The sequence below is a fragment of the Bufo bufo genome, chromosome 2 (genome assembly GCF_905171765.1).
Source record: "Bufo bufo chromosome 2, aBufBuf1.1, whole genome shotgun sequence".
NCBI lineage: Eukaryota > Metazoa > Chordata > Amphibia > Anura > Bufonidae > Bufo > Bufo bufo.
In genome coordinates, this window is record NC_053390.1 from 739,611,874 (window position 1) to 739,637,780 (window position 25,907).

At 43.8% G+C, this 25,907-nt stretch overlaps 1 protein-coding gene across 3 annotated transcripts in view; it reads left to right on the forward strand.

Annotated features, from left to right (window-relative positions):
* PDS5A (PDS5 cohesin associated factor A) overlaps positions 1-25,907 on the forward strand; it is a 94,202-nt gene that overhangs the window by 56,055 nt on the left and 12,240 nt on the right. For all 3 annotated transcript variants that reach the window (XM_040418957.1, XM_040418959.1, XM_040418958.1), the window contains 15 exons: positions 646-740; positions 1,912-2,057; positions 2,205-2,356; positions 2,559-2,672; positions 3,610-3,691; positions 3,862-3,910; positions 4,120-4,259; positions 5,791-5,906; positions 11,070-11,175; positions 14,075-14,235; positions 17,185-17,308; positions 21,504-21,662; positions 21,749-21,817; positions 22,933-23,069; positions 23,171-23,294. In XM_040418957.1, the coding sequence (XP_040274891.1) occupies positions 646-740; positions 1,912-2,057; positions 2,205-2,356; positions 2,559-2,672; positions 3,610-3,691; positions 3,862-3,910; positions 4,120-4,259; positions 5,791-5,906; positions 11,070-11,175; positions 14,075-14,235; positions 17,185-17,308; positions 21,504-21,662; positions 21,749-21,817; positions 22,933-23,069; positions 23,171-23,294 (1,774 nt within the window). The remainder of the gene's footprint in view (positions 1-645; positions 741-1,911; positions 2,058-2,204; positions 2,357-2,558; positions 2,673-3,609; positions 3,692-3,861; positions 3,911-4,119; positions 4,260-5,790; positions 5,907-11,069; positions 11,176-14,074; positions 14,236-17,184; positions 17,309-21,503; positions 21,663-21,748; positions 21,818-22,932; positions 23,070-23,170; positions 23,295-25,907) is intronic.

The window sequence follows — 25,907 nt, forward strand, 5'->3', positions numbered from 1 at the left end:
CCATATTATCTCCGTCACCATGCAGGATAGTTGTACCATCACCAAATAATGTATCCAACAAACCAGATCCCTTTTTTGGCCTACACCGATACCTGCATGGGTCATACGGTTCTAGTAGCTGTGATGAATCATTTTCATGGCTGTTTTTGTACGTCCCATGGTGCTGTCCGCCAATGACAGTAACAAGAAAATGTTGTACTTATTATAAAATCCCCTTTCTCACTCAGTTTATTGGGGGAAAAGGGGGGTGGGGGGCACATATTCCTCTCCCCAATTTTCCTGTACTCAGACTGTTCTATTTTCCTTCCTGGTCTCGGACATAGTGGTGGTTCTGGTTTCCTCTCTACTACTGCTTTCAGTACAAGTGAATCTATTATCTGTGAAGAAGGTAAAGCTAGTGATCTCTGGGCATATTTGTCCCCCAATAAATTGAACGAGAGAGGGATTTGAAAGTACAAAAATGCCATTTTCCTGTAGAGGTTACGTTTTAATCTCAGAGACTTTGTCCTCATTGAGTTTTTATGACTACAGCAGAAAATGATTTTCTAGAAACTTGGTTGCTTGTATGACTTTTGGAATTATGTTTAGATCAATATTCAATGATATTTCTGGTAAAAACTTTTTTTTTTTATATATATATAATAGGTTTAATGATATTCATGTTCCTGTCAGACTGGAAAGTGTCAAATTTGCTAGTCACTGTTTAATGAACCATCCTGACCTGGCTAGAGATCTCACAGGTAGGTCACTGCTATACTTCACTATACTAAAATGTTAAAGGGGTTATTGGAGACTTCTTCAAAATTGATGGCCTTTTCTTAGGCTTGGCCAAATGTATTAGATCGGGCGTAGTCAGGCTCTGCAACCCTGCCAGTCAGCTCTTTGAAGAGTACCACGTCCCCCTCATTGTTTACCAGGCACAGTTCTTTACCTGTATTTGTGAAATTGCCTGATATTGCACCCTATTCTCTTGCATGAGCCAAAGCTGTAATGAATTTTAATAACAGGCACAGCCACTACTAAAAGTACAGAGTAACTGATAAAGGGGGCATGGTGCCCACTGTAGCACCAAGCTGACTGGAGGAGGTGCCAAGCATCTGACCCCTATGTTCTACTGATGGTCTATCGTAAAGGGGAAGGGCAAGAGCCGCTGCTTGTTTGTGGCTCTCTGCTTTGGCTCATAGTGGGGACCCACCTTCTATTATATCCATATGTCTGTCCTGTTATAAAATTATACTTTTGAATTGCTGTTTATAAGGTTAATCTCATCTCAGGAAAAGGCCTTCATGCAACCTAATCTTGTATGTGGTGACCGGGGACTACATAGCTATCCCTAACAGCTGTTTTTGTAGTTCTGACTAATTCAGGCAGCATGGGGTCCCTAGAGGCAGGGGAGGTGTCCATTCTAGGAAAAGGCTTAGTCCCATAGTTGGGGACCTTTATGTCTTAAATGTCAGTTATGGTGGTACCCCTTATTTAAGATACTTCCTGGAATTGAAGACAGAACAAAGTGTTGAAAATTTGATTTTACATTCTGAACTTATTTACAACCGCGAGTGGCATGGCCTTTAACAGCAGTTATATGAATGTCCTGTATTAAAGGGACTGTCCAGGAATTTAATATTGATGTTTTTTTCTCAGGATAGGCCATTGTTTGGCAGGAGTACGACGCACTCCCGTTAACTTCAGTGGAAGTTGCGCTGTAGTTAACAGTTCAATCTACTACCCGATGGGCAGAGCTGTGTAGTTTCGGCACTGGAGCTACAAGAAAACAGCTGATCAGATATCGATGGCATATTTTGAAAATACGCCATCAATATCAACATCGTGGAATACCCCTTTTAAGGTTCATAACGTAGATATTGTGGAAATATGTAAAATTATGACTGCTCATGTTATCTGCATTGACAGAGTTTCTGAAGGTGAGGTCACACGATCCTGAGGAAGCAATTCGCCATGACGTTATTGTGACAATCATCACAGCTGGGAAGAAGGATCTCTGTCTAGTAAATGATCAGCTGCTTGGCTTTGTACGTGAGAGAACACTGGACAAGAGGGTAAGACCTAGCGTACTGTGCACAATACTAAATATACATATGTGCCGCATACCAGGACACTATTTCAGTCCTGAGCGATCAGTGTAATAATCTTATCTGGTCGTAATTTATAAAATAACACCTGCATTGCTCCTTCTAATCGCACAGTGGCGAGTCAGGAAAGAAGCAATGATGGGCCTTGCTCAGCTGTACAAAAAGTATTGCCTGCATGCTGAAGCTGGGAAGGAAGCTTCTGAGAAAGTGAGCTGGATAAAGGATAAACTTCTGCACATATATTACCAAAACAGCATTGATGACAAGTAGGTGTTTTTTTTTTTTTTTTTTTTACTTTCTTTGCACAGTTTGCGGTTGTGCCATATAACACTATTATATAGTTGTTAGAAGAGCTGTTCTTAATAGACTTGTGCTTTTGGATATTCTATTCTTCCATATGATGCAGGTTATTAGTCCAGACATTGTACGAGTATACTAGTCTGATGTGTGACCCTTTCTTTCTGCCAGGTTACTTGTAGAAAAGATATTTGCCCAGTTTATTGTACCACACAATCTTGAAACAGAAGAAAGAATGAAATGTCTCTATTACCTGTACGCTAGTCTGGATCCAAATGCTGTGAAGTAAGTACCGTATGCTGTTAGGCAGAGGTGGTTGTACCAGAACCTCGTCCAGCTTTACCAGTTTCTAGTCAGGAAAAGCGGCACAGGCGGTTAAACGTCTCCTAGAAAGTGACTTCTATGTCTCTATACATGGACTATTTCAGATCAATGAATTCCTTGGCTCATAATGCCACATAGCAGATGTATTTATGCACACATTAGACAAGGCTACTATATTTTTGCACAACATTGCAGCTCATTTCTTACGTAGCTATTTGCAGTCCTAGTTCTCAGTTTGTTAAATTTAAAGTGTCACTGCACTTAGGAAAAAAAAAAAGTGCCGAGACGGACTCCAATCGCTAAAACGAGTAGAGAGAAGCGCCGACAGAGTGCTCACTCTCATCAGTGTAGGAAGTACTGACTTCTTAAAGTCAGTGGGCCCGTCTCTATTCCATCTCCTGCAGCCAGAAGAGTGAGCGCTTCCCTACTTTTTTTATATTTAGGGATCTGTGTGGGTCTCAGCACTCAGACCCCCCTTCCATATTCAAAACCATTGAAATATACTTTTGGTATGTCATGGCAACATATTAAAGCACTGTAACACCTAAAGTGGTAATGCGTTGGTTTTAAATTGCATCTGTTGTCAACTTTATGGTGGCTTGTCACTGCAGCCTTTCCCTAAGAGAAAGCTAGTAGAGTGGGACCTCACAAATAAGACGTCTTCCCTTCCTGCACAGCCCCCTAATGTCAGCAGAAGAGTAACAGATTAATATCGGTGTGTCCATAACTACTTTATGCTGCCCTCAGTGAGCACGGCATAAATTTAAACACAAGTTGATTGGTAGATCTTTGACCGTATAGTGCAAAGAGTTGTAACTCGAGGTATTCCTCCAGCTTATAACTATTATCTGATATCTGTGTTTCTGTTCCTTACATTGTTGGTTTGCTTAATACACAGGGCACTGAATGAAATGTGGAAATGTCAAAATATGCTAAGAAATCATGTTCGGGAATTATTAGATCTACACAAGCAGCCAGCAGTAAGTTTACTGTAGATTTCTTTCTAAACGACCTTGCTTGTAGTACATATCTTCAGGATTTTATTGTTTTTATCTGGGAACCTTTTGTGTGCTTTTTGTGACCAGTGTATGTTTTAACCACATTTGAAATTATTTTGTCCCTAATGCATGTGTTATTTCTCTTTTCACAGTCTGAGGCAAACAATTCAGCCATGTTAGGAAAATTAATGACCATAGCAAGTGAGTAATTCCTACCTGAGCCAATACTCTTATTGTACCCCAATGTAATATGAAATGACATGAAACTTGGATTCTGGTTTTGCTGGTTATTTACAGGACCTATGTTCTGTGTGTGATTGTGCTATGAATGGGAGTGCACTAGCAAGGGAAGACGTAAGTTATCCAGTAATGCAGGTTACCAAGTCATTTGTATTTCTTTGTGTTTATAGAAAATTTACCTGACCCTGGAAAAGCACAAGATTTTGTGAAAAAGTTCAATCAAGTTTTGGGTGATGATGAGAAGCTTCGGTGTCAGCTTGAGTTGCTCATAAGCCCAACCTGCTCATGTAAACAAGCGGATGTTTGTGTGGTGAGTGAGACTTGTTGCTGCTTTATTTCCACTTATTCCATTACAGCATTGAGGCTCTCTGTGTACACTGTCCCATCTGAGGACAGCTTGTGTGAAACTTATATCTGATTTCCTGAGTGCTCAGAAATTATAGCTCAATTTCTATAAAATTGCTAAGAATAGGGCTTAAATAAGTGTTTATGGGCACATTAAAGTGTGTGTGTGTATGTATGTGTGTGTGTATATATATATATATATATATATATATATATATATATCTGCATGCCTTTTTTTTCGGGCGGAACGGCGTTCCGCCACCTATTTTCTGCCGACTCCCCCCGCCCCCCTTTAGTTACTGCAGGGCCGTTCCTTGGGGCGCTGTCAGAAGGGGGGCGCCGGCAGGGCACAGCAGGAGATGAGCGCTGCGATTCCATTGTGTAAGCGCTCACTCATCTCCAAAGTCATCTCATCTGTATCGCTGTTCTCAGGACGGCAATACAAATGTCTGTAATAGGGCAGGGAGAGGTGTGTCCCCTCCCTGTTCCTCTGATAGGCTGCCAGCACTAGGCCGGCAGCCTATCAGAGGCCGGTGCAGGCAGCTCGATGACGTCATCGCGCCGCCTGAGCCAGCGAGGGACACAGGCCGGAAGAGGCCTGCATCGCATCCTGGAGGAGGTAAGTATAAGTTTATATTTTTTTTTTTTTATATGTAAAAATGACAATCCTGGCACATAAGAATTGATCCACCAACATCTGAATGGCACTCTTCCGACATCCTGAACGACTAAGGGTACTTTCACACTAGCGTTATTCTTTTCCAGTATTCAAATCCGGTAAAGGGTCTCAATACCGGGGGGGGGGGAAAACGCATTAGTTTTGTCCTAATGCATTCTGAATGGAACGCAATCCGTTCAGTATGCATCAGGATGTCTTCCGTTCCGTCCCTTGTAGCTTGCTGCGGTAATTTTTCTGGCCAGAATCCCGGAACACTACCGCATTTCCATAGAGATGTATTAATACCAAGTGTTCCAGAAATTGCTGTGTTGCCGGATCCATTTTTCCAGTCTGCTCCAGGGACTTATGAGGAGCTATTTTTGCTTTTGATCTTCGAAATAATTTAAATACCAGATCCATTATTCTGGATGAGACTGATCCGGTATGTCACTGGATCCGTCTAACAGATCTGGAAAAAAACATATTTCCGTTTGCATACGGTTTGCCGGATCCGGCAGGCAGTTCTGTTGCAGGAACTGACTGCCGGATCCGAACAACGCTAGTGTGAAAGTACCCTAACTTTAGCACAGGATCTACAGCTCTGTCCATTCTGTGTACTGGATGCAACTGGTTACTGCAGTGCTGCTCCCAAAGTGAACCACTAGGTCACATCTGCTGTGGGTAGACGTGAAGGGTCAGAATTCCTTTGAGAATCTGTTGCACAGGAGCACTAGACACAAATGATCTCTCGTGTATTTATTTTTATTGGTAACTTTTTGTACAATTCCACTTCTGTGACTATTGAACTTATTTCTTTTACTCTGCTTATTTTTTATAGAGAGAAATTGCCAGAAAACTTGCTAACCCTAAGCAACCAACAAATCCATTCTTGGAAATGGTGAAGTTCTTGTTGGAAAGAATAGCTCCTGTACATATAGATTCAGAAGCAATCAGGTATGTAGAACTTGTTTAACGGATCACATACACAACTGTTGTTGTTTAGCAGATCCGCAAAAAAACTGATGCCGTCATTTTGCGGAACAGAATTGCCGACCCCTAAGAGAACAACCCTATTTTTATCCGTAATGCATTCTATTTATTTTGCGGAATGGACAGTCATTTCAGGGTTTTATTTTAGATGACATGGACAAAAAAATCAGTTGTGTGCATCAAGTTTTAATGAAACAGAATATTGGCTCAGTAATGCTGACAGATAAGGTTGTCCTGTTGTACCACCTACCAATTTAACAAAACTGTTAATGGAGTTGCCCAAGAGTTTTACATATTCAGCACACACTAATGGGGGTCATTTATCACACTGGTGTAAAGTAGAACTGGCTTAGTTGCCCATAGTAACCAGATTCCACCTTTCATTTATGACGGCTCCTTTGAAAGGTGGAATCTGATTGGTGGACAAAGAGGACCCCTTCCCTCTGTGTCCCCATGCAAATGCACTATTGCCCTTGGCATCTCGGTTGTTAAATGATCTTGTTTGTATCTTGGTGGACACAGAAGTCCATGGGTATAGCTGCTGCTACGAAAAGATGACACTAAGCTGAAAAAATGTGTTAGAAGATGGAGTGAGTATGTTGAATTTGTATTAATCTCTCCAACCTGACCCCAATAATTTTTCCCATGTTCTCGGAGTCTCGTCACAAGGGAGCTGTTACGTTGTACACTTATGCAAGAATTTCAGTAGTTTGTTTTTTTCTCATCTTTTTTCATGGAATATCTGATGAGACAGTCCAGGAGTGGTTCTTGTCGTTTGCCCAGTACATTCCTCCTTTTACCAAACTTTTTAGGTGTTCAGTTTCCTTTCTTGATATATTTAGGTCTTGTTGCTGGATTGATAAACTTGACATGTTTATTGGCAGGGTTTGGTTACATCTCATGCAGGATCCAAGGGAACCATCCCTTTTTAGTACCCCGGCACCAGTTTTTTGCATTGAGACAGTTTGCTGGAGGTGTACCTTGTGTTTTCAGCCTAGGCTTCTACATTGCCATCTTTTGCTCTAGAGTGCCCCCTTTTCCAGTTGCCTCTCCTGAGGAGATTGCTAGTGTTTTTCTGCCTATGGAGACATTACTCTAATCTCTTTGGGAAATGGGTTTTCCCACAGTTGTGCCATTTCTCCAGCTTTTGACTTTATGGATTTTCCGTTACCAGGTTTGTTCTGGTCTGTATCCTATAGGGGTGCACCGAAATTCCGGCGGCCGAAAATGGGCCTAATCCATTTCGGCCGATATTGGTACATATCGGCAGAAAATATGATAGCCCCGCCCCGCCGCTCTGGTATACTAATATAAGATGTCATATTCATTTATTGGTTATTAAACATGCCCCCTCAGTCCTATTACTACCTTACATCCTAATCGCATCTGTAGAATTCAGGCAGGCCAGGCGGGCGGCAGCGTAACTCTTGTCATGTGCCTGAATGAAGCCGGCGGCGCAGGCAAGTGACATCAGTGAGAGACGCGCCGGCCTCCCGGCTTGGGCTGCCTGAATTCTACAGAAGCGATTAGGATGTAAGGTAGTAATAGGACTGAGGGGGCATGTTTAATAACCAATAAATGAATATAACATCTTATATTTGTATACTGGCGGCGGCGGGGGCGATCTGTGGATGGCACAGTTATGGGCTGGGGGGGTCTGTGGATGGCACAGTTATGGGCTGGGGGGGTCTGTGGATGTCACTGTTATGGGCTGGGGGGGGTCTGTGGATGTCACTGTTATGGGCTGGGGGGGCGTCTGTGGATGGCACTGTTATGGGCTGGGGGGTCTGTGGATGGCACATATATAACAGTGCCACCCACAGATCCCCCCGAGCCCATAACAGTGCCATCCGCAGATCCCCTCCTGTAACAGTGCCAGCCACAGATCCCCCCTGTAACAGTGTCCGTCATCCACAGATCCCCCCTGTAACAGTGTCCGTCATCCACAGATCCCCCCTGTAACAGTGTCCGTCATCCACAGATCCCCCCCCGTAACAGTGTCCGTCATCCACAGATCCCCCCCCATAACAGTGTCCGTCATCCACAGATCCCCCCATAACAGTGTCCGTCATCCACAGATCCCCCCCATAACAGTGTCCGTCATCCGCAGATCCCCCCCATAACAGTGTCCGTCATCCGCAGATCCCCCCCATCACAGTGTCCGTCATCCGCAGATCCCCCCCCATAACAGTGTCCGTCATCCGCAGATCCCCCCCATAGTAGTGTCCGTCATCCGCAGATCCCCCCCATAACAGTGTCCGTCATCCGCAGATCCCCCCCATAACAGTGTCCGTCATCCACAGATCCCCCCCATAACAGTGTCCGTCATCCACAGATCCCCCCCCATAACAGTGTCCGTCATCCACAGATCCCCCCATAACAGTGTCCGTCATCCACAGATTCCCCCCCATAACAGTGTCCGTCATCCACAGATCCCCCTATAACAGTGTCCGTCATCCACAGATCCCCCCCATAACATGCGAGAAAGCTGAGCAACTTTTGTTTTTGAAAAGAAACCTGCCACTTTTACTTAAAAAGAAAGCAGTCCAAGTTGTGTGTAGTTATTTTATTTACATTTAAAAAAAATTGTGTAGCCCAGCAAAAATTTGTTCTTGACCTGAGGCTACGTCTGTTTACAGTTTGAGGTTGGTTTTACAACTGTTTCTTGCACTGTTGTTTTGTACAATCACTTGTGTATGAGGAAGCACCATGTTATATAATATGATTTATTAAATTCATGAAAAAGAATTATTAATAAAATCATTAAAAAAAAAAAGTATTTTAAAAGTATTTGGGCAAAAAGGCAGTTTCGGTTTTCGGTCAAGGGCATCCTGAATTTTCATTTCGGTGCACCCCTAGTATCCTCCCATCCTATACTCCACAGAGACGTCCCTCTTTGTTTTTGCCCCTTCGCAGGCCATCTGGTCAGACTTCATGGATCTCTCTTTTCTTTCTAGCTCCCTTGTTTTTATGGCACCGGTCCTATCAGCTCACCTGTGTCGTCATCTTCCCATTCCTTCCAGGGTGTCAGAGACAGGGACTATTACCAGTACCTCTATGGTGGCCATCCACACATATCAGTTTCCTCCAGAGTACTTCAGTCCCACACTAGGTCCATTCTCTCCTACTCATTTGGTGGATACTCCTCTTCTTTCCTGAAGGTTCACCCTTCTTTTTTTTTTCCTGGTGGTCTGTTTTTGTTCTTTTATGTGGTCTTTTGAGACCTTAGCTCAGTAGAACAGTGCTCAGTCTTGCCCTTGTTGAGATGCCATGACATTTCTGCTCTGCTATGGCTGTCCTTCAGGAGTTTCCTTTGTTGCTTTTCAGTGTTTGTGTTCCTGTCTTCTTCCCTCCACAATGTACTGCTTGGAGGCGCCCAATAGTCTTCTGTGTCCCTCAATAATACAAGCAAGAAAATAGGATTTATTTTTGTATTTGCCTGTACAATCCTTTTCTCCGAGTTCTTTGGGGGACAGAGCTCTCACCCAGTTGATCGTTGTTGCTTCTTGATGGGTCCTACATCTTCTTGGCTTTGACCCATCTCTACTTTTGGCTATTTGTAACGGTCTTCTCTGACTTCTCATGGCTGCTCCTATTACTTTGGTACAAACTGCCAACAGGTGGTATAGCAGAAAGTAAGAGCTAACACTTTTTTTCAACTTAGTGTCGTCTCCTATTGGCAACAGCTGTACTCATGGTCTCCTATTCCCTCAATAAACTCAGCGACAAATGGATTTTCCGCACAAAAAAAATCCTATCATCTCAGTTCCTGGCCACTGCAGACTGATATCATTTGTGTAACACAAGCTGGCACCCACTGTGTATGCAGAAGGCTCTGCTCCTGAGCCAATGCCATGTTATCACTGCATGCCTAGACATAGGGCTTAACTTTATTTCGGGTTTTAAAAGATTTTCCACTAAGGTGAATTTTTTTTTTTAAAGTCCCTGGCAACCTCCTTTCATTAAGAGTTGACCTTTGAGACTATTAGACAATTGTGGGGTTATTTATTAAGACCGGCATTTTAGACGCTGGTCTTGATAATCTTGCGCTGGCACTTGATGTGCCTTAGTTATGTATAGGCACTAGCCTCTACATAACTTAGGTGCTGGCCTTGCAACTTGCTTAAATCTACGCCAGCAAGGGAGCTGGCGTAAATTTGTCATTTTCTATGCCAAAAAAACAGGCATATAAAATGATAAATGAGACGTGCCGGCCCACTTCCCTTCCCTCGTCATGCCCCCTTTTCACACCACTTTAGAAGAGTGTCATGAGCGGGGTGACATTTGGCCGCAAATCTCCTTTGTGACCGAATCTGCAACAAAAGTATGCCAAAAAGTGGTGTACTTCTCATCATAAATTTATACCATAGTGTTTTTTACGCTATTGGCATATATTTGAGCTGGTCTCTGTACAATAATGGGCTTGAAAGCGAGGCCTCAAAAATGTAATAGATTTTCTTGAACTAGCAGAGGGAAAACCATCTTGGGGAACGAACAGGTTGTGAGAGAAATTAGCCATAGGCTAGCAAAGCTGGCATTGATGGCATATCGCTAGGATATGCTACCATGAGTGGTCATCTCCATTCACTGCTATAGGAGTTCAAAAAATAGCCAAGCGCTGGCTCACATGTTTGGTGTGCTCTCCTTCACTTTGGAGACCCCTTACTGGAGATAGGTGCAGTTCCCACCTCTAGGTCCTTCTCCTATCTAATATGGATGGCATGTCCTAGCAATTTGCCATCAATGTCCCAGATGGGAATACCCCTTAAAGGCAGAATTCTATAGCATAAATTGCTTTACTTTACTGCTTGTTGATACCTCACATAATAAAAAAAAAAAAACTGTATAATGGCTCAATGGTTAGCACTGGTGCTTTGCAGTGCTGGGGTCCTAGGTTCAAATCTGAACATAGTTTGTATGTTCTTCCTGTGTTTGCATGGGTTTCCTCTGGGTACTCCAGTTTCAGATTGTGGAATCCTTTTGTATACAGCAAGCAATGAAAATGTCTGTAAAGTGCTGTGTAATATGTCAGCGCAGTAAAAATAAATGTATACTTTATCTACGACTCATCAATCATATTTCTTTGCAATTCAAGTATTTTTTTATGCTGTGAATTATATATTCCAGTGCATTAGTAAAGCTGATGAACAAATCCATTGAGGGTACTACAGATGACGAAGAGGAAGGTGTGAGTCCTGATTCTGCAATTAGAGCAGGATTGGAACTTCTAAAGGTAAATCTTCACTCCAGTAGAAGGGTCAGACATTTTGGACACTACGGGGGCTGCTCCTTTAAAGTGTAACCGTCATGTATTTTTTATTTTATTTGTTGGTTTATTAGAGCTAGGCATGTATACCTGAGTTAAGTCTGTTAATTATTGTCACAAGTTTTACTATAACACAGTCTGCACTCCGCTATCAGGGGTGCGGTGCACGTGTCCAGGGTCTGTGTCCCACTTGCAGATGTTAGGAAGAAAAGGACCGGCACTCGTGGATTAAATGCAATTCTTGTGTATTTATTGCCACATCAGAAGAATTGACGTGTTTCGACTCGCACGAGTCATTTTCAAGCAAGTGAAAGTACAGGAATGGCGGAGATTTAAATAGCCCGCCAGATCTGATGTCACATAGCGTGACATCGGATTGTCAGTCATGGAAACAGTATAAACAAACACATAATTGACGAAACATCGAGGTACTGGTGTCACAAGGTCTGAAATTACCTTTATAATAGATTATAATTAATGTCCCTTTCTAGGGATCGACCGATTATCGGTTTTACCGATATTATCGGCCGATATTGAGGATTTTGAACGTTATCGGCATCTATTTTGCCGATATTCCGATAACGTATTGGGAACACAGAACGCTCTGCTGACAGCGCGTCCTGTGTTCCTTCCGCAGCACAGGGGAGAAGGAAGCCGTGTCTCCTCCCCTCTGATGCTGCTGCCGCCAATGGCAGGAGAGGAGACAAGAGGAGGGGAGGGGCTGTGGCCGCTGCGCCACCAATGAAGATGAGTCTTTCATTAATTCACATACAGGAGGCGGGAGCTGGCTGCAGAGTCACATAGCCGGCTCCCGGCCTCTATGAGCGATAGCTGCGATCCGCGGTAGTTAACCCCTTAGGTGCCGCGGATCGCAGCTACCGCTCATAGAGGTCGGGAGCCGGCTATGTGACTCTGCAGCCAGCTCCCGCCTCCTGTATGTGAAAGAGAGGTATCTTCATTGGTGGCGCAGGGTGAATAGGACAAGGGTTCTAGTCCCTAAGGGGGCTAAAAGTTAGTAAAAAAAAAACCCCACAAAAATATTAAGTATAAATGAAAAAGATTTACAAAAAAAATTAAATAATAATACACGTTAACAATAAACATTAATTTTCAGCAGATTTGTGTAGGAAAAATTTTTTTCCTCAAAAATAAAAATACCCAGAATATCGGTATAAATTATCAGCTATCGGCCTGAAAGTTGACAAATTATCGGTATCGGCCCTAAAAAATCAATATCGGTCGATCCCTATCCCTTTCCACTGCTCCCTTAAAAGACCATTGCTATGGCTTGTCTGTCTTCCCTTTAGTATAAACAGAAGACAGAGGGGCGGTCCTTCACACTGCATGATTGTATTAGGCTTCAGAGTGAGGAGGCATCTCTCAGTAGTCCAATCTGATTGGCTGGCAGGAATCTGCTGGCTACAGCAATTGTGTATGAAGTGACGGAAGACAGTATTGGTCTCGAGAACTGGCAGAGGAGCCATCTTGGGAAGATCCTCATTGTAGGGGTTAAAATAGACGTAACTAAGGGAAAAGCTCAAAGAAAACAGTGGTATGTGAAGAAAATAAAGATTGCTTTATGCGTAATGCTGCTGCAGCAGTAACGTTATTCTAAAATTTATTTTTTGATGAAAACATGACTTGCACTTTAACCTGCCGTTTGTTGGTTAGATAGTTGTGGCTGCATGGATGGGCATTGATAAAATGTATTAATTTTTTTTTTCTTTTGTGGGTTGTAAGGCTGCGTTCACACGAGCGTGTCCGGATTAGTTCCGGATGCGTCCCGGTGTGTTGCGGCAAACCCGCGCGAGTAGGAATGCAATTGCAGTCAGTTTTGACTGCGATTGCGTTCCGATGTTCAGTTTTTATCGTGCGTGTGCAATGTGTTTTGCACGCGCGTGATAAAAAAACGACTGTGGTACCCAGACCCGAACTTCTTCACTGAAGTTCAGGTTTGGGTTCGGTGTTGTGTAGATGTTATTATTTTCCCTTATAACATGGTTATAAGGGAAAATAATAGCATTCTGAAAACAGAATGCTTAGTAGGTGACCAGTTGAGGGTTAAAAAAAATAAAAAAAATTAACTCACCTTCTCCGTTTGTTCGCGTAAGTCCCGGTCTCTTCTTTACTTCTCAAAAGATGAACTATGGGCTAAAGGACCTTTGGTGACGTCAGATCACATGTGATTGGAGCATGTGATCTGACGTCACCAAAGGTCCTTTAGCCCATAGTTCATCTTTTTAAAGAACTAAAGACCGGGAGAAGTACGCGAACAAGAGGACAAGGTGAGTTAATTTTTTTATTATTTTTAACCCTCAATTGATCACCTACTAAGCATTCTGTTTTCAGAATGCTATTATTTTCCCTTATAACCATGTTATAAGGGAAAATAATACAGTGTATAGACAGTCACCTAGCAACCGTGCGTGAAAATCGCACGGCGCCCGCACTTGCTTGCGGATGCATGCGATTTTCACGCAACCCCATTCACTTCTATGGGGCCTGCGTTGCGTGAAAAACGCAGAATATAGAGCATGCTGCGATTTTCACGCAACGCATAAGTGATGCGTGAAAATCATCGCTCATCTGAACAGCCCCATTGAAATGAATGGGTCCAGATTCAGTGCGGGTGCAATGCGTTCACCTACCGCATTGCACCCGCGCGGAAATCTCGCCCGTGTGAACGCAGCCTAACTTGTACGGAGTTCTTTCCCATTTCTGGTGGTGCAATAGCAGCTGGTGTTAAGCTTAGTAAGAGCTAGTGTTTTGGTTTCTTTCTTTCTGTGCGTTCATATTTCATTATTTTTGCAGGTACATATTTATTTTCTTACTGTAAAATAAAACCTGTTCATTCTTTTACTTCTAGGTACTGTCCTTTACCCATCCAACCGCATTCCACTCAGCAGAGACATACGAGTCTTTCCTCCAGTGCCTTCGTATGGATGATGACAAAGTAGCAGAGGCAGCTATCCAGATATTTCGTAACACAGGGCATAGAATAGAAACAGATTTGGCACAAATAAGATCGTAAGTATTTTGTGATCAGTCCATATGATTTATTACTGTATATACTTGTCTAGCAGCCCTTTTCATCCGACGTGTCTGTTTGCAGTCTGGTGTGGGTCAAGATTTGTCTGCGTACCTTTTTTTTTTATTTTTCTTTAAAGTGAAAAAATAAATGTAGTCTTAATACGCTTTCCTGTGCAGAGTCATTTTAGCGGCTAATGTATGCCTCAACATTGACATGTGTCGGAGACCTCTGCATGAGGTAAACATTGGGAAATACTCCTAATGGATACCCAAAGTTAGATGTGTGTAGGGCCTTTGAGAGCGAATTTTTTAACGAACTTAAATAGAGTTCCCAAGTGCATTGTTGCAAGCCAGCTGAATATACATACATTCGGGGAACGTGCTGCTGTCTTTGAATTTAGAGTAAGAGATGTTAGATTACTTGCTGACTAGATTACGTAGGATTATTAGATTTCTGGTTTGGCAAGGTAACATTTTCTACCATACAATGAGACGCCAATGTCTCAAACCCTACATCTTCGTAATAGACCTTGAGCTTTGTGACTTCAAGCAATCAAATCGGCATAGGAAATATATTTTATTTAGTATTATTTTTATTAATGTCTTTCTATTTCGTGTTCTGTTTAGTACAGATATCAGCAACCCCGGCACTCCAGTTGTTCTTTAAACTAGGGGTGCACCGAAATTCCGGCAGCCGAAAATATCGGCCGAAAATGCACCTAATCCACTTCGGCCGATATTGTTACATATCGGCCGAAAATATGGGGTGTGGGATTTGTCACCCACCATCTGCGGGCGGGCGCCGGGTAGGCGGTTTACTTTGTCACTGCATCTTTATTTTACCTTACGATCGTGAGGCTCCAGTAACTAACAACTCTGCAGGCAGAGCGGAGGGCGGCGTAACGTCACTTACTCACGTGACGCGCCTGCTCCGCCTCCTTCATTCATAAAGTGGGCGGAGCAGGTGCGTCACGTGAGTAAGTGACGTTACGCCGCCCTCCGCTCTGCCTGCAGAGTTGTTACTGGAGCGTCACGATTGTAAGGTAAAATAAAGATGCAGTGAGTGATGCTGTGAGCAGCAGGGCCGGGGCTGTTATGGGTAGGGGGATCGGTCTATGGCACTGCTATGGGGAGGGGGGACCTGTGCACTGCTATGGGGAGGGGGGATCTGTGCACTGCTATGGGGAAAGGGGATCTGTGCACTGTTATGGGGAAAGGGATCTGTGCACTGTTATGCCCATAACAGTGCACATATCCCCTTTCCATAACAGTGCACAGATCCCCCTCTCCATAACAGCGCCACCCACAGATCCCCCTCTCCATAACAGCGCCACCCACAGATCCCCCTCTCCATAACAGCGCCACCCACAGATCCCCCTCTCCATAACAGCGCCACCCACAGATCCCCCTCTCCATAACAGCGCCACCCACAGATCCCCCTCTCCATAACAGCGCCACCCACAGATCCCCCTCTCCATAACAGCGCCACCCACAGATCCCCCTCTCCATAACAGCGCCACCCACAGATCCCCCTCTCCATAACAGCGCCACCCACAGATCCCCCTCTCCATAACAGCGCCACCCACAGATCCCCCTCTCCATAACAGCGCCACCCACAGATCCCCCTCTCCATAACAGCGCCACCCACAGATCCCCCTCTCCATAACAGAGCCACCCACAGATCCCCCTCTCCATAACAGCGCCACCCACAGATCCCTCTCTCCATAACAGCGCCACCCACAGATCCCCCTCTCCATAACAGCGCCACCCACAGATCCCCCTCTCCATAACAGCGCCACCCACAGATCCCCCTCTCCATAACAGCGCCACCCACAGATCCCCCTCTCCATAACAGCGCCACCCACAGATCCCCCTCTCCATAACAGCGCCACCCACAGATCCCCCTCTCCATAACAGCGCCACCCACAGATCCCCCTCTCCATAACAGCGCCACCCACAGATCCCCCTCTCCATAACAGCGCCACCCACAGATCCCCCTCTCCATAACAGCGCCACCCACAGATCCCCCTCTCCATAACAGCGCCACCCACAGATCCCCCTCTCCATAACAGCGCCACCCACAGATCCCCCTCTCCATAACAGAGCCACCCACAGATCCCCCTCTCCATAACAGCGCCACCCACAGATCCCTCTCTCCATAACAGCGCCACCCACAGATCCCCCTCTCCATAACAGCGCCACCCACAGATCCCCCTCTCCATAACAGCGCCACCCACAGATCCCCCTCTCCATAACAGCGCCACCCACAGATCCCCCTCTCCATAACAGCGCCACCCACAGATCCCCCTCTCCATAACAGCGCCACCCACAGATCCCCCTCTCCATAACAGCGCCACCCACAGATCCCCCTCTCCATAACAGCGCCACCCACAGATCCCCCTCTCCATAACAGAGCCACCCACAGATCCCCCTCTCCATAACAGCGCCACCCACAGATGAATTTCATTCATGAAAAAGAATTATTAATAAAATCATTAAAAAAAAAGTATTTTAAAAGTATTTGGGCAAAAAGGCCGTTTCGGTTTCGGTCAAGGGCATCCTGAATTTTCGGTTTCGGTTTCGGACCAGAATTTTCATTTCGGTGCACCCCTACTTTAAACTACAACTCCCAGAATCCTCCTTTCAATTCTATGGGAGTTACAAGAACAGCCAAATATTTGCACATGCTGGGAGTTGTAGTTTCACAGCAGCTGGCATGCTGAAGGTTGCTGATCCCTGGTTTAGTATGTAAAAACCACAAAAGTTGATTTTGCACAATAGGCCTATGGCAACATGCAGTGTAGAGTTTACCAATAGTCAAGTATTTATGTGGTAGTATAAAGTAAAAGTGAACATATCCAAAATGGTCTTATTTGTCAGTCTACTTGTTTTTTATTATTTTTTTAATCGTGTTTTAATACGCTTGATAAATCTGTAATTTAATAGGGCGCTTATTCCAATTTTGCATCAGAAGGCCAAGAGGGGTACGCCTCATCAAGCAAAGCAGGCTGTACACTGCATCCATGCTATATTCTCTAATAAAGAAGTGCAACTGGCTCAGATCTTTGAGGTAATAGATTTTTTTTCTGTTGTAAATAGTTTGCAAAAGTAAATCTGTGAAAGAATAGGCTCCCCCCCCCCCCTTTTTTCTTAAAGTGATTATCCAGGGAGCTAAAAATACTCTTCTGTATATTTAAAAAGCTTACTCATAGAATGCTATCAGTCAGGATCCGCCGTTCTGCCATTACAGACTGAGCCTACTTGACACCAGAAGTTGTGAGGCTTCTTCCTGTGCCATGACGACACAACCCCCTCTCTCCTGAAAGGACCTCAGGCACCAACTCCCCACCATTGTGTTGGACAGTCATTACTTACATCATATGTAGGGCTGTCCTGACTTCCTGTCTGCCCTAGCAGTCGCATCATTTCTGTACTTGCAACGCAAACTGGGTAGGATGGGATGGAATATGTTGAAGCAGCCACACATGGGATCTTGCTTTAGTAGACTGATCGAAAACAATAGGGTGTGTATCCAGGAGGGGGTTGCCCCCAGTGCAGTGGAGGTAGAAGATACAAAAGTCCTGCCTCTTGGGGTCAATGCACACATTTAGGATTTATGTGTGGAGAATCCGCACTGAAGTCCACAGGTGTTCACAGGGAAATCCGTGCGGACAATCCGCATCAATTGGTGCAGATTTTCCACATTCGAATTTCACTCTCCCTATTGAAGTGAATGGAGAAAATCCGGTCATTTTTAAACCCACACCGCAGGTCAAAATCCACATTGTGTACATGAGAATTTCAAATTCTCATAGAGTACAATGTACATGACCTACTGTGCTGATTTTCCGCACACAATCCTGACCATGTGCATTTAGCCTAACCCTGAAGTTGGGGGGTGCGGTGCAAGTAGGAGATCATTTTTGCATGGAAACATGCTGAAAATGTTATGGAACAAATACAAACATCTGCATATTAGGAGACTTCCAGCTTCATGATAATAACAGATTTGCTTGGAAACATGCATTTATATCATTTAATAAGCAAATTATAATAGAAAAAAAAGACCTTGATGCTTGCTTGTTGTATGTGTGAAGACGCAACTGCAGTGTTCAGTTTTCCAGATTTTGGACCATGCTGCAGTTTACTTTGGGTTTAGGCTACTTTCAACCTGGCGTTTCTGCGTCCGCTTGTGAGATCCGTTTCAGGGCTCTCACAAGCGGTCCAAAACGGATCATTTTAGCCCCAATGCATTCTGAATGGATAAGGACCGGTTCAGAATGCATCAGTTTGACTCCGTTCAGCCTCCATTCCGCTCTGGAGGCGGACACCAAAACGCTGCTTGCAGCGTTTTGATGTCCGCCTGACGATGCGTAGCCAAACGGATCCGTCCTGACTTACAATGTAAGTCAATGGGGATGGATCCGTTTTCACTGACACAATATGGTGCAGCTGAAAATGGATCCGCCTCCCATTGACTTTCAAAGTAAGTCAAAACGGATCCGTTTGCATTATCATGAACATTATCATGGTAATGCAAACGGATCCGTTCTGAACGGATACAATCGTTTGCATTATAGGTGCGGATCCGTCTGTGCAGATACCAGACTGCTCCGCACCTAACGCAGGTGTGAAAGTAGCCCACACCATGACTGCTTAAAGGTTCATGCACAGGACCATATGGTCAGCACAAGGTGTGCTGCCTCCTCATTGGTGGTCCCATTGAAATTAATGCTGAGTCATGTACATAAGGCCTAAAGTGTATGTATGTGTGTGTATATATATATATATATATATATATATATATATATATATATATATATATATATATACTCAAAAAATAAAGGGAACACAAAAATAACACATCCTAGATCTGAATTAATTAAATATTCTTCTGAAATACTTTCTTCTTTACATAGTTGAATGTGCTGACAACAAAATCACACAAAAAAAATATATATAAAATAAAAATAATTAAAGTGGAAAAACACACTACAGGCTGATCCAACTTTGATGTAATGTCCTTAAAACAAGTCAAAATGAGGCTCAGTAGTGTGTGTGGCCTCCACGTGCCTGTATGACCTCCCTACAATGCCTGTGCATGCTCCTGATGAGGTGGCGGACGGTGTCCTGAGGGATCTCCTCCCAGACCTGGACTAAAGCATCTGCCAACTCCTGGACAGTCTGTGGTGCAACGTGACGTTGGTGGATAGAGCGAGACATGATGTCCCAGATGTGCTCAATTGGATTCAGGTCTGGGGAACAGGTGGGCCAGTCCATAGCATCAATGCCTTTGTCTTGCAGGAACTGCTGACACACTCCAGCCACATGAGGTCTAGCATTGTCTTGCATTAGGAGGAACCCAGGGCCAACCGCACCAGCATATGGTCTCACAAGGGGTCTGAGGATCTCATCTCGGTACCTAATGGCAGTCAGGCTACCTCTGGCGAGCACATGGAGGGCTGTGCGGCCCTCCAAAGAAATGCCACCCCACACCATTACTGACCCAATGCCAAACCGGTCATGCTGGAGGATTTCAGGCAGCAGAACGTTCTCCACGGCGTCTCCAGACTCTGTCACGTCTGTCACATGTGCTCAGTGTGAACCTGCTTTCATCTGTGAAGAGCACAGGGCGCCAGTGGCGAATTTGCCAATCTTGGTGTTCTCTGGCAAATGCCAAACGTCCTGCACGGTGTTGGGCTGTAAACACAACCCCCACCTGTGGACGTCGGGCCCTCATATCACCCTTATGGAGTCTGTTTCTGACCGTTTGAGCAGACACATGCACATTTGTGGCCTGCTGGAGGTCATTTTGCAGGGCTCTGGCAGTGCTCCTCCTGTTCCTCCTTGCACAAAGGCGGAGGTAGCGGTCCTGCTGCTGGGTTGTTGCCCTCCTACGGCCTCCTCCACGTCTCCTGGTAGTGCCTCCATGCTCTGGACACTGCGCTGACAGACTCGCATTGATGTGCCATCCTGGATAAGCTGCACTACCTGAGCCACTTGTGTGGGTTGTAGACTCCGTCTCATGCTACCACCAGTGAAAGCACCGCCAGCATTCAAAACTTACTGGGACCATTTTCAAGCATTTTGCTTGAAAATGGTCCCAGCAAGCGGACTGAAACGTCGCACAGGTGAATAAAGGGTCCTACTTTTTTCACTAAACGGACGAGCTGCGGTGTCATTCTTTATCATATATTGCACACCTTGGTAAGGTGTTGTCACCGCTGGCACCCAAACAGCTTTACTAGGAGTGCTGCCTTGAATTTTCCTCTATATATAGATATATAGAAAGAGAGACTCCATTATGTCATAATAATGCAGTAGATCTGAGGTTAGGTAGGGGCATTATAACGTAAATCATTATAATTCTCATGTCACAGGATCAGTGTCCATAATGGAGCGTGTTTCCTGCAGTGGACACGTTCATCTGAAATTGGCCTTAAAGGGGTTCTCCGCCTTTCCTTTATTGATGACCTATCCTCAGATCAGCAGGGGCCGGACTGTTGGCACCCCCACCGATCAGCTGTGTGAAGAGTACGCAGCGCTAGTACGAATGCTGTGTTCTCTTCACTGTTTACCTGCTTGCTGTCGACATTGCAGCGATGAATAGTGTAATTACAGCTCCTCCATCCCATTCATTTCACTTCATTTGGATGGCTTCTGCTTCAAGTGAATAGGAGGGAGCCGTCCCATAAAAGTGAATGGGACAGAGGAGCGGTTATTACACTGATCGCCGCTGCAATGTTGACAACAGAAGAAAACACTTGTACGACTGCCTGCATTCTCTTTATACAGCTGATTGGCTGGGGATTCCTAGAGTCGAGTCCCCACCAATCTGATATTTTGACATATCCTGAAGATAGATCATCAATATAGTAAAAGCGGAAGACCCCTTTAAGCTGCCTATACTGGGGCAACCCCAGTGAATTGGCTGCTCTAGCAAACTAGCCAGCAGACTTAGAAATTGTAGCGTACTTGTTTTGAATGACTGGTTGCTTTTTCTATATTAGGGATAGTGGTCATTTAATTTCTGTATAGACACAGAGACGCACTTTATCTGCTAAAATAGATTATTTCTAGCTGTTTTTATTTTTATTTGAATGGATAAATGAAGAGCACTCAGTCAGGATGGTATATTATAATCAGCATTTTGCTTTATGGAAAGTCACATTCACTATAAACCTCTAATGTCCTTACCAGCTATACATATACTGTTCTCATGTTTTCAGATACTTTGCTAAACTTATACTTTGTTCCTGTCATAGCCCCTCAGCCGAAGTCTCAATGCGGATGTGCCTGAACAGTTAGTAACGCCTCTTGTATCTTTGGGTCACATTTCCATGTTGGCGCCTGATCAGTTTGCTTCACCTATGAAATCAGTTGTGGCAAACTTCATTGTGAAAGATCTGCTAATGAATGACCGGGTAAGACTTCTCAAAACACTCCCTTTTGTATTTTTGATGTCTTTGGCAATTTAAAATAAAAATGTAAATTACTTCTCTATTAAAAGACCAGCGGTGATAAGAATGGCAAGCTCTGGTCCCCTGATGAAGAAGTTTCACCAGAAGTCCTCGCTAAAGTAAGTCTGCATATGTTATAGTGGTGACGCACAGTTTATTTTTTATTTTTTTTATAGACCTTTTTGTGCATTTAGTCATGATTTAATTTCTTCTTGTGGAAGGTGATAACAGTATTTTATAGTTTTATGCTTCGTTATGTTCTAAGTGGGATCTGCTGCTGCAGTATACACCTATATCCATTCAATGTATTCTGATTTTCTTCAGACACTGCAACTTATTCATTATCTTAGTGTCTGCTGATGTGTATGACCCTTTTAATGGTGTCCTCACCTGATGTCTTTTTATATGGATTTATAACAAGTTTTGTTTGGCATACTTTATGATCTTTAGATGATATGCAGTTTTCTTGTGTATTGCATTAGTAGTAGCTAAACTCTCAGGCCGAGCATTCTCTAGCACTACTTGCTTCTATCACAGTATAAATGGGCTGAATTATTGCCTGTCATGGATGCATTTGGCTGACTTTGTACAGATGGTTTTATAAGTATATTTCTGAGCTGAGACAGCCCAGCTCTTGGGGCTATTGGAAGTCCCACCAAACATTGACACCCACCACCCACCCACATTTCAACATGTAGGGAGCGTCAAATTATCAGTAAAGATGAGTCGAAGTCCTCTTTTAAATGACTCCTAGATGAGCAAAACCTTTATCCATCTGAAGATTGATTGCCCTACTTTACCTATGAAACGCTATTTGTTCCAAATTCATTAGAACGATCACAAGCATGCTTTAAGAATTTCATGTCTTAAAATGCGTAAGCATAGTGGAACCCACTTGTTGTGATCATGTCAATGAATTTGGAATAAAAACCTCATTTTAACTTTAGAGGTGCATTTCCTTTCATGTGGACTTTGTTGAGCCGGCAAGCTGAACTAGTGCTCTGATAAGAAACTCGTTCGGTCACAACCAGGAGGACCATGGTTAAGCTCTATTAGTCCTATACACCCAAATTGACTCTCAGATCACCAGATGTGAGTTTTTTTCTGTAAGCAGCTGCATGGATTTCTCCTCTGCCGCTCCCTATAATACAAGCTTTTAGAATTCGGTACCTGATAGCCCCGGCAGGGGAGGTATGAGATGCACAGCGGTTTTCAGTTTACTTTTACTTTTCAGGTGCAAGCAATAAAGTTACTAGTGCGTTGGTTGCTGGGTATGAAAAACAATCAGTCAAAATCTGCAAACTCTACTTTGCGATTGCTCTCGGCTATGTTGGTCAGTGAAGGAGACCTGACAGAACACAAAAAAATAAGGTGAGATTTTTAGCATCAGTAGTATTCAGAGACCTACCAGGGCTGACGTCAGTTTCTGCTGCTTTTTGATCAAGCATTGAATTTAACTTTCATTATTTCAGTAAATCCGATATGTCACGTCTGAGGCTGGCAGCAGGTGGTGCCATTATGAAGTTAGCACAGGAGCCTTGTTACCATGAAATCATCACACCGGAGCAGTTCCAGTTATGTGCATTGGTTATTAATGTAAGTATTTATTTGTTAACCCCTTAACAACTTATATGTATGTCTTTCACAGTCCGTAAAAGGGATTCTAAAAGACTGGGAACCCTTTTTCATATGGGTAGGCAGGATGCGAGCGCTGCTTCCTCTGCATAATGCTCATGCACACGACTATATGTATTTTACAGAACAGCTGGTCCCTAATAGAAAAGTACTATCCTTGTCCGTAATGTGGACAATAATAGGACATTTTCTATTTGTTTGCAGAACGGACATACGGAAACGGAATGCACAAGGAGTAACTTTGTTTGGTTTTCTTCTTTTATTTTACTTTCTTTGCAGACCCATTGAATTGACTGGTTCTGCATACGATCTGCAAATAAATAAATAGAATTGACACGGAAACAAAATACGTTTGTGTGCATCAGCCCTTACACTGTGCGCTGTTTCCCTTGCATCTGCATCTGAAGCACAGTGTAATTACAAGTTCTCACTGCAAGTTAAAGGAGCAAGTACTGAGCCTCAGACAACTGGCAGTGTAATGAAGAGGAATTGGTGTTCGCATGGACCGCCACCTCTTCAAACAGCTGATAAGCGGGGGTGCTGGGTGCCGAACCCTCCACCAATCAGATATTTATGATCTGTCGTGAGGATAGGTCATCAATATATATTGCCTGCACAACCCCTTTTAATGTCCATCCTAATGAAGCATAATTTAAGATGCAGAGTGGAATTAAAAGGCCACCGCACTCATCAAAGCACTTCTGCCACCTAATTAATCACTGGTGGTCCCAACACAATTATGTGCAGCCCTGTCTTAACATATAACATATAGAGCTGCAAAACATCTACTCTTCACACAAGCATAGAATTAGGTGATGAACTATACCGTGGCTAGAGCAGGCATCCTCAAACTGCGGCTCACCAGCTGTTGTAGAACTACAACTTCCACAATGCCCTGCTGTAGGCTGTTCGGGCATGCTGGGAGTTGTAGTTTTGCTGGAGTGCCGCAGTTGGGATGCCTGGGCTAGAGGATTTGTAGTAAAGTGAGGAACCGCACTCTGTTCAAGGGTGTCACCGGTGCCAATCAAGGGCTTGTTATGCCGTTTATCAAAGTAATAAAGTATTGAGGCGCTCAGGTTGAGATTTTTGCAATTCAAGTGAGGTTTATTTCATAATCTCTGCATCATCCATTTGCCCATGGTATATATAAGCGTCAACAACAAAATATTTCTGACCAGACGTTTCGGTCACGGTGGACCTTCATCAGTGGTCATGTTATCTGGAATAATATCGGATACATGTTCGGATGGCAGAGATGGCATATCATAATCATAACAAAATTAATAAATATTAAATAAATAATGTACAAGCCAGATTTGATATAATCATAGCAACAAAAACAAAAAATGGTGTCCAGTAGTAAAAAGAAAATATATCCAAATACATATAGGTGCAAATGAGTGAAAATACGGCGGGTCCGTGACATACGGTTTACGAAATTAATAATGGTTAAGCGACATACTGGTTATGATGGAATAGATCTTGATATATGTATCAATAGTGGTGGGAGTATATGCATGCCTAGGGGCAAAACGTACAGAGGACATAATGCACATGATTATATTGTTATAGCAGGGTTTGGTTTTGAACATGATTAAATACTATATACTGCAGTCCACCCATGTGTGTGCTGCCGAGTACTACTGGTCTATGCCGGATCGAGGGCTGCTTATGGCGTTAGTCCATATGAGCGGGTATATTATATATGACCATATATTGCATTCGCATACAACACATATATCGTTTGCATATGTATGAGGACTCAGGCGGTATAGCGTATATCGTTTGCATATATCACAGCATATTGATACATGTAATCATAGTACATATCATACTGAATATATCAGCATACATCATAATACATTCGATAAGCTCAGTGACCCCCACGCATTATTCCTATACTTGAGATCCTGTGTATATATGGAGACCTAGAGGGGTGAGGACCTGCAGGAAGTTCCCATGGTCGAACAGACTGGCATAATAAATAAGTTTCTGTGGAAGAAAAATGAAAGGTTAAGGTAAATTCTCTACCTGAGTAGTGGGTAGCGGTATTCTGGGGCGCTGGATGCAGACGTGACCCATGTTATGCCGCGGTTTAAATTGTCTGAGGGATCGCAATTCCGGTCATCTGACCAGAAGTGACGCGGTATGTGGAACGCACGATTGCGTTCCATAAGGCGGAAGTGCTAGTGGGCACTGTATGGAGCGCAGGTATTGGTCATGTGACCGGATGGGAGGGGGGCAAATGGAGCGCAAGTATGCATTCCAAATGATATCACATGGTAATGTGTGCATACCGGAAGTGGAACATGCCTGTCTGTGTCAAAGGATGTCATTATTCCCATATATATTTCGATCTAGTCCATATTTGTAATAGGATGTTTGATTGGGCAGCAGAGGGCAGTAAGTGGAGGAGGGCGGGTGTATTAGGGTGGTGACATAGAAGGATGGCATATAGAGGGGAGGCTGTGCATGACAGTAGTGTCATTGTAGGTGTGAATAAGGATGTAAGGTCCCTGGACTACCGAAACGTCTGGTCAGAAATATTTTGTTGTTGACGCTTATATATACCAT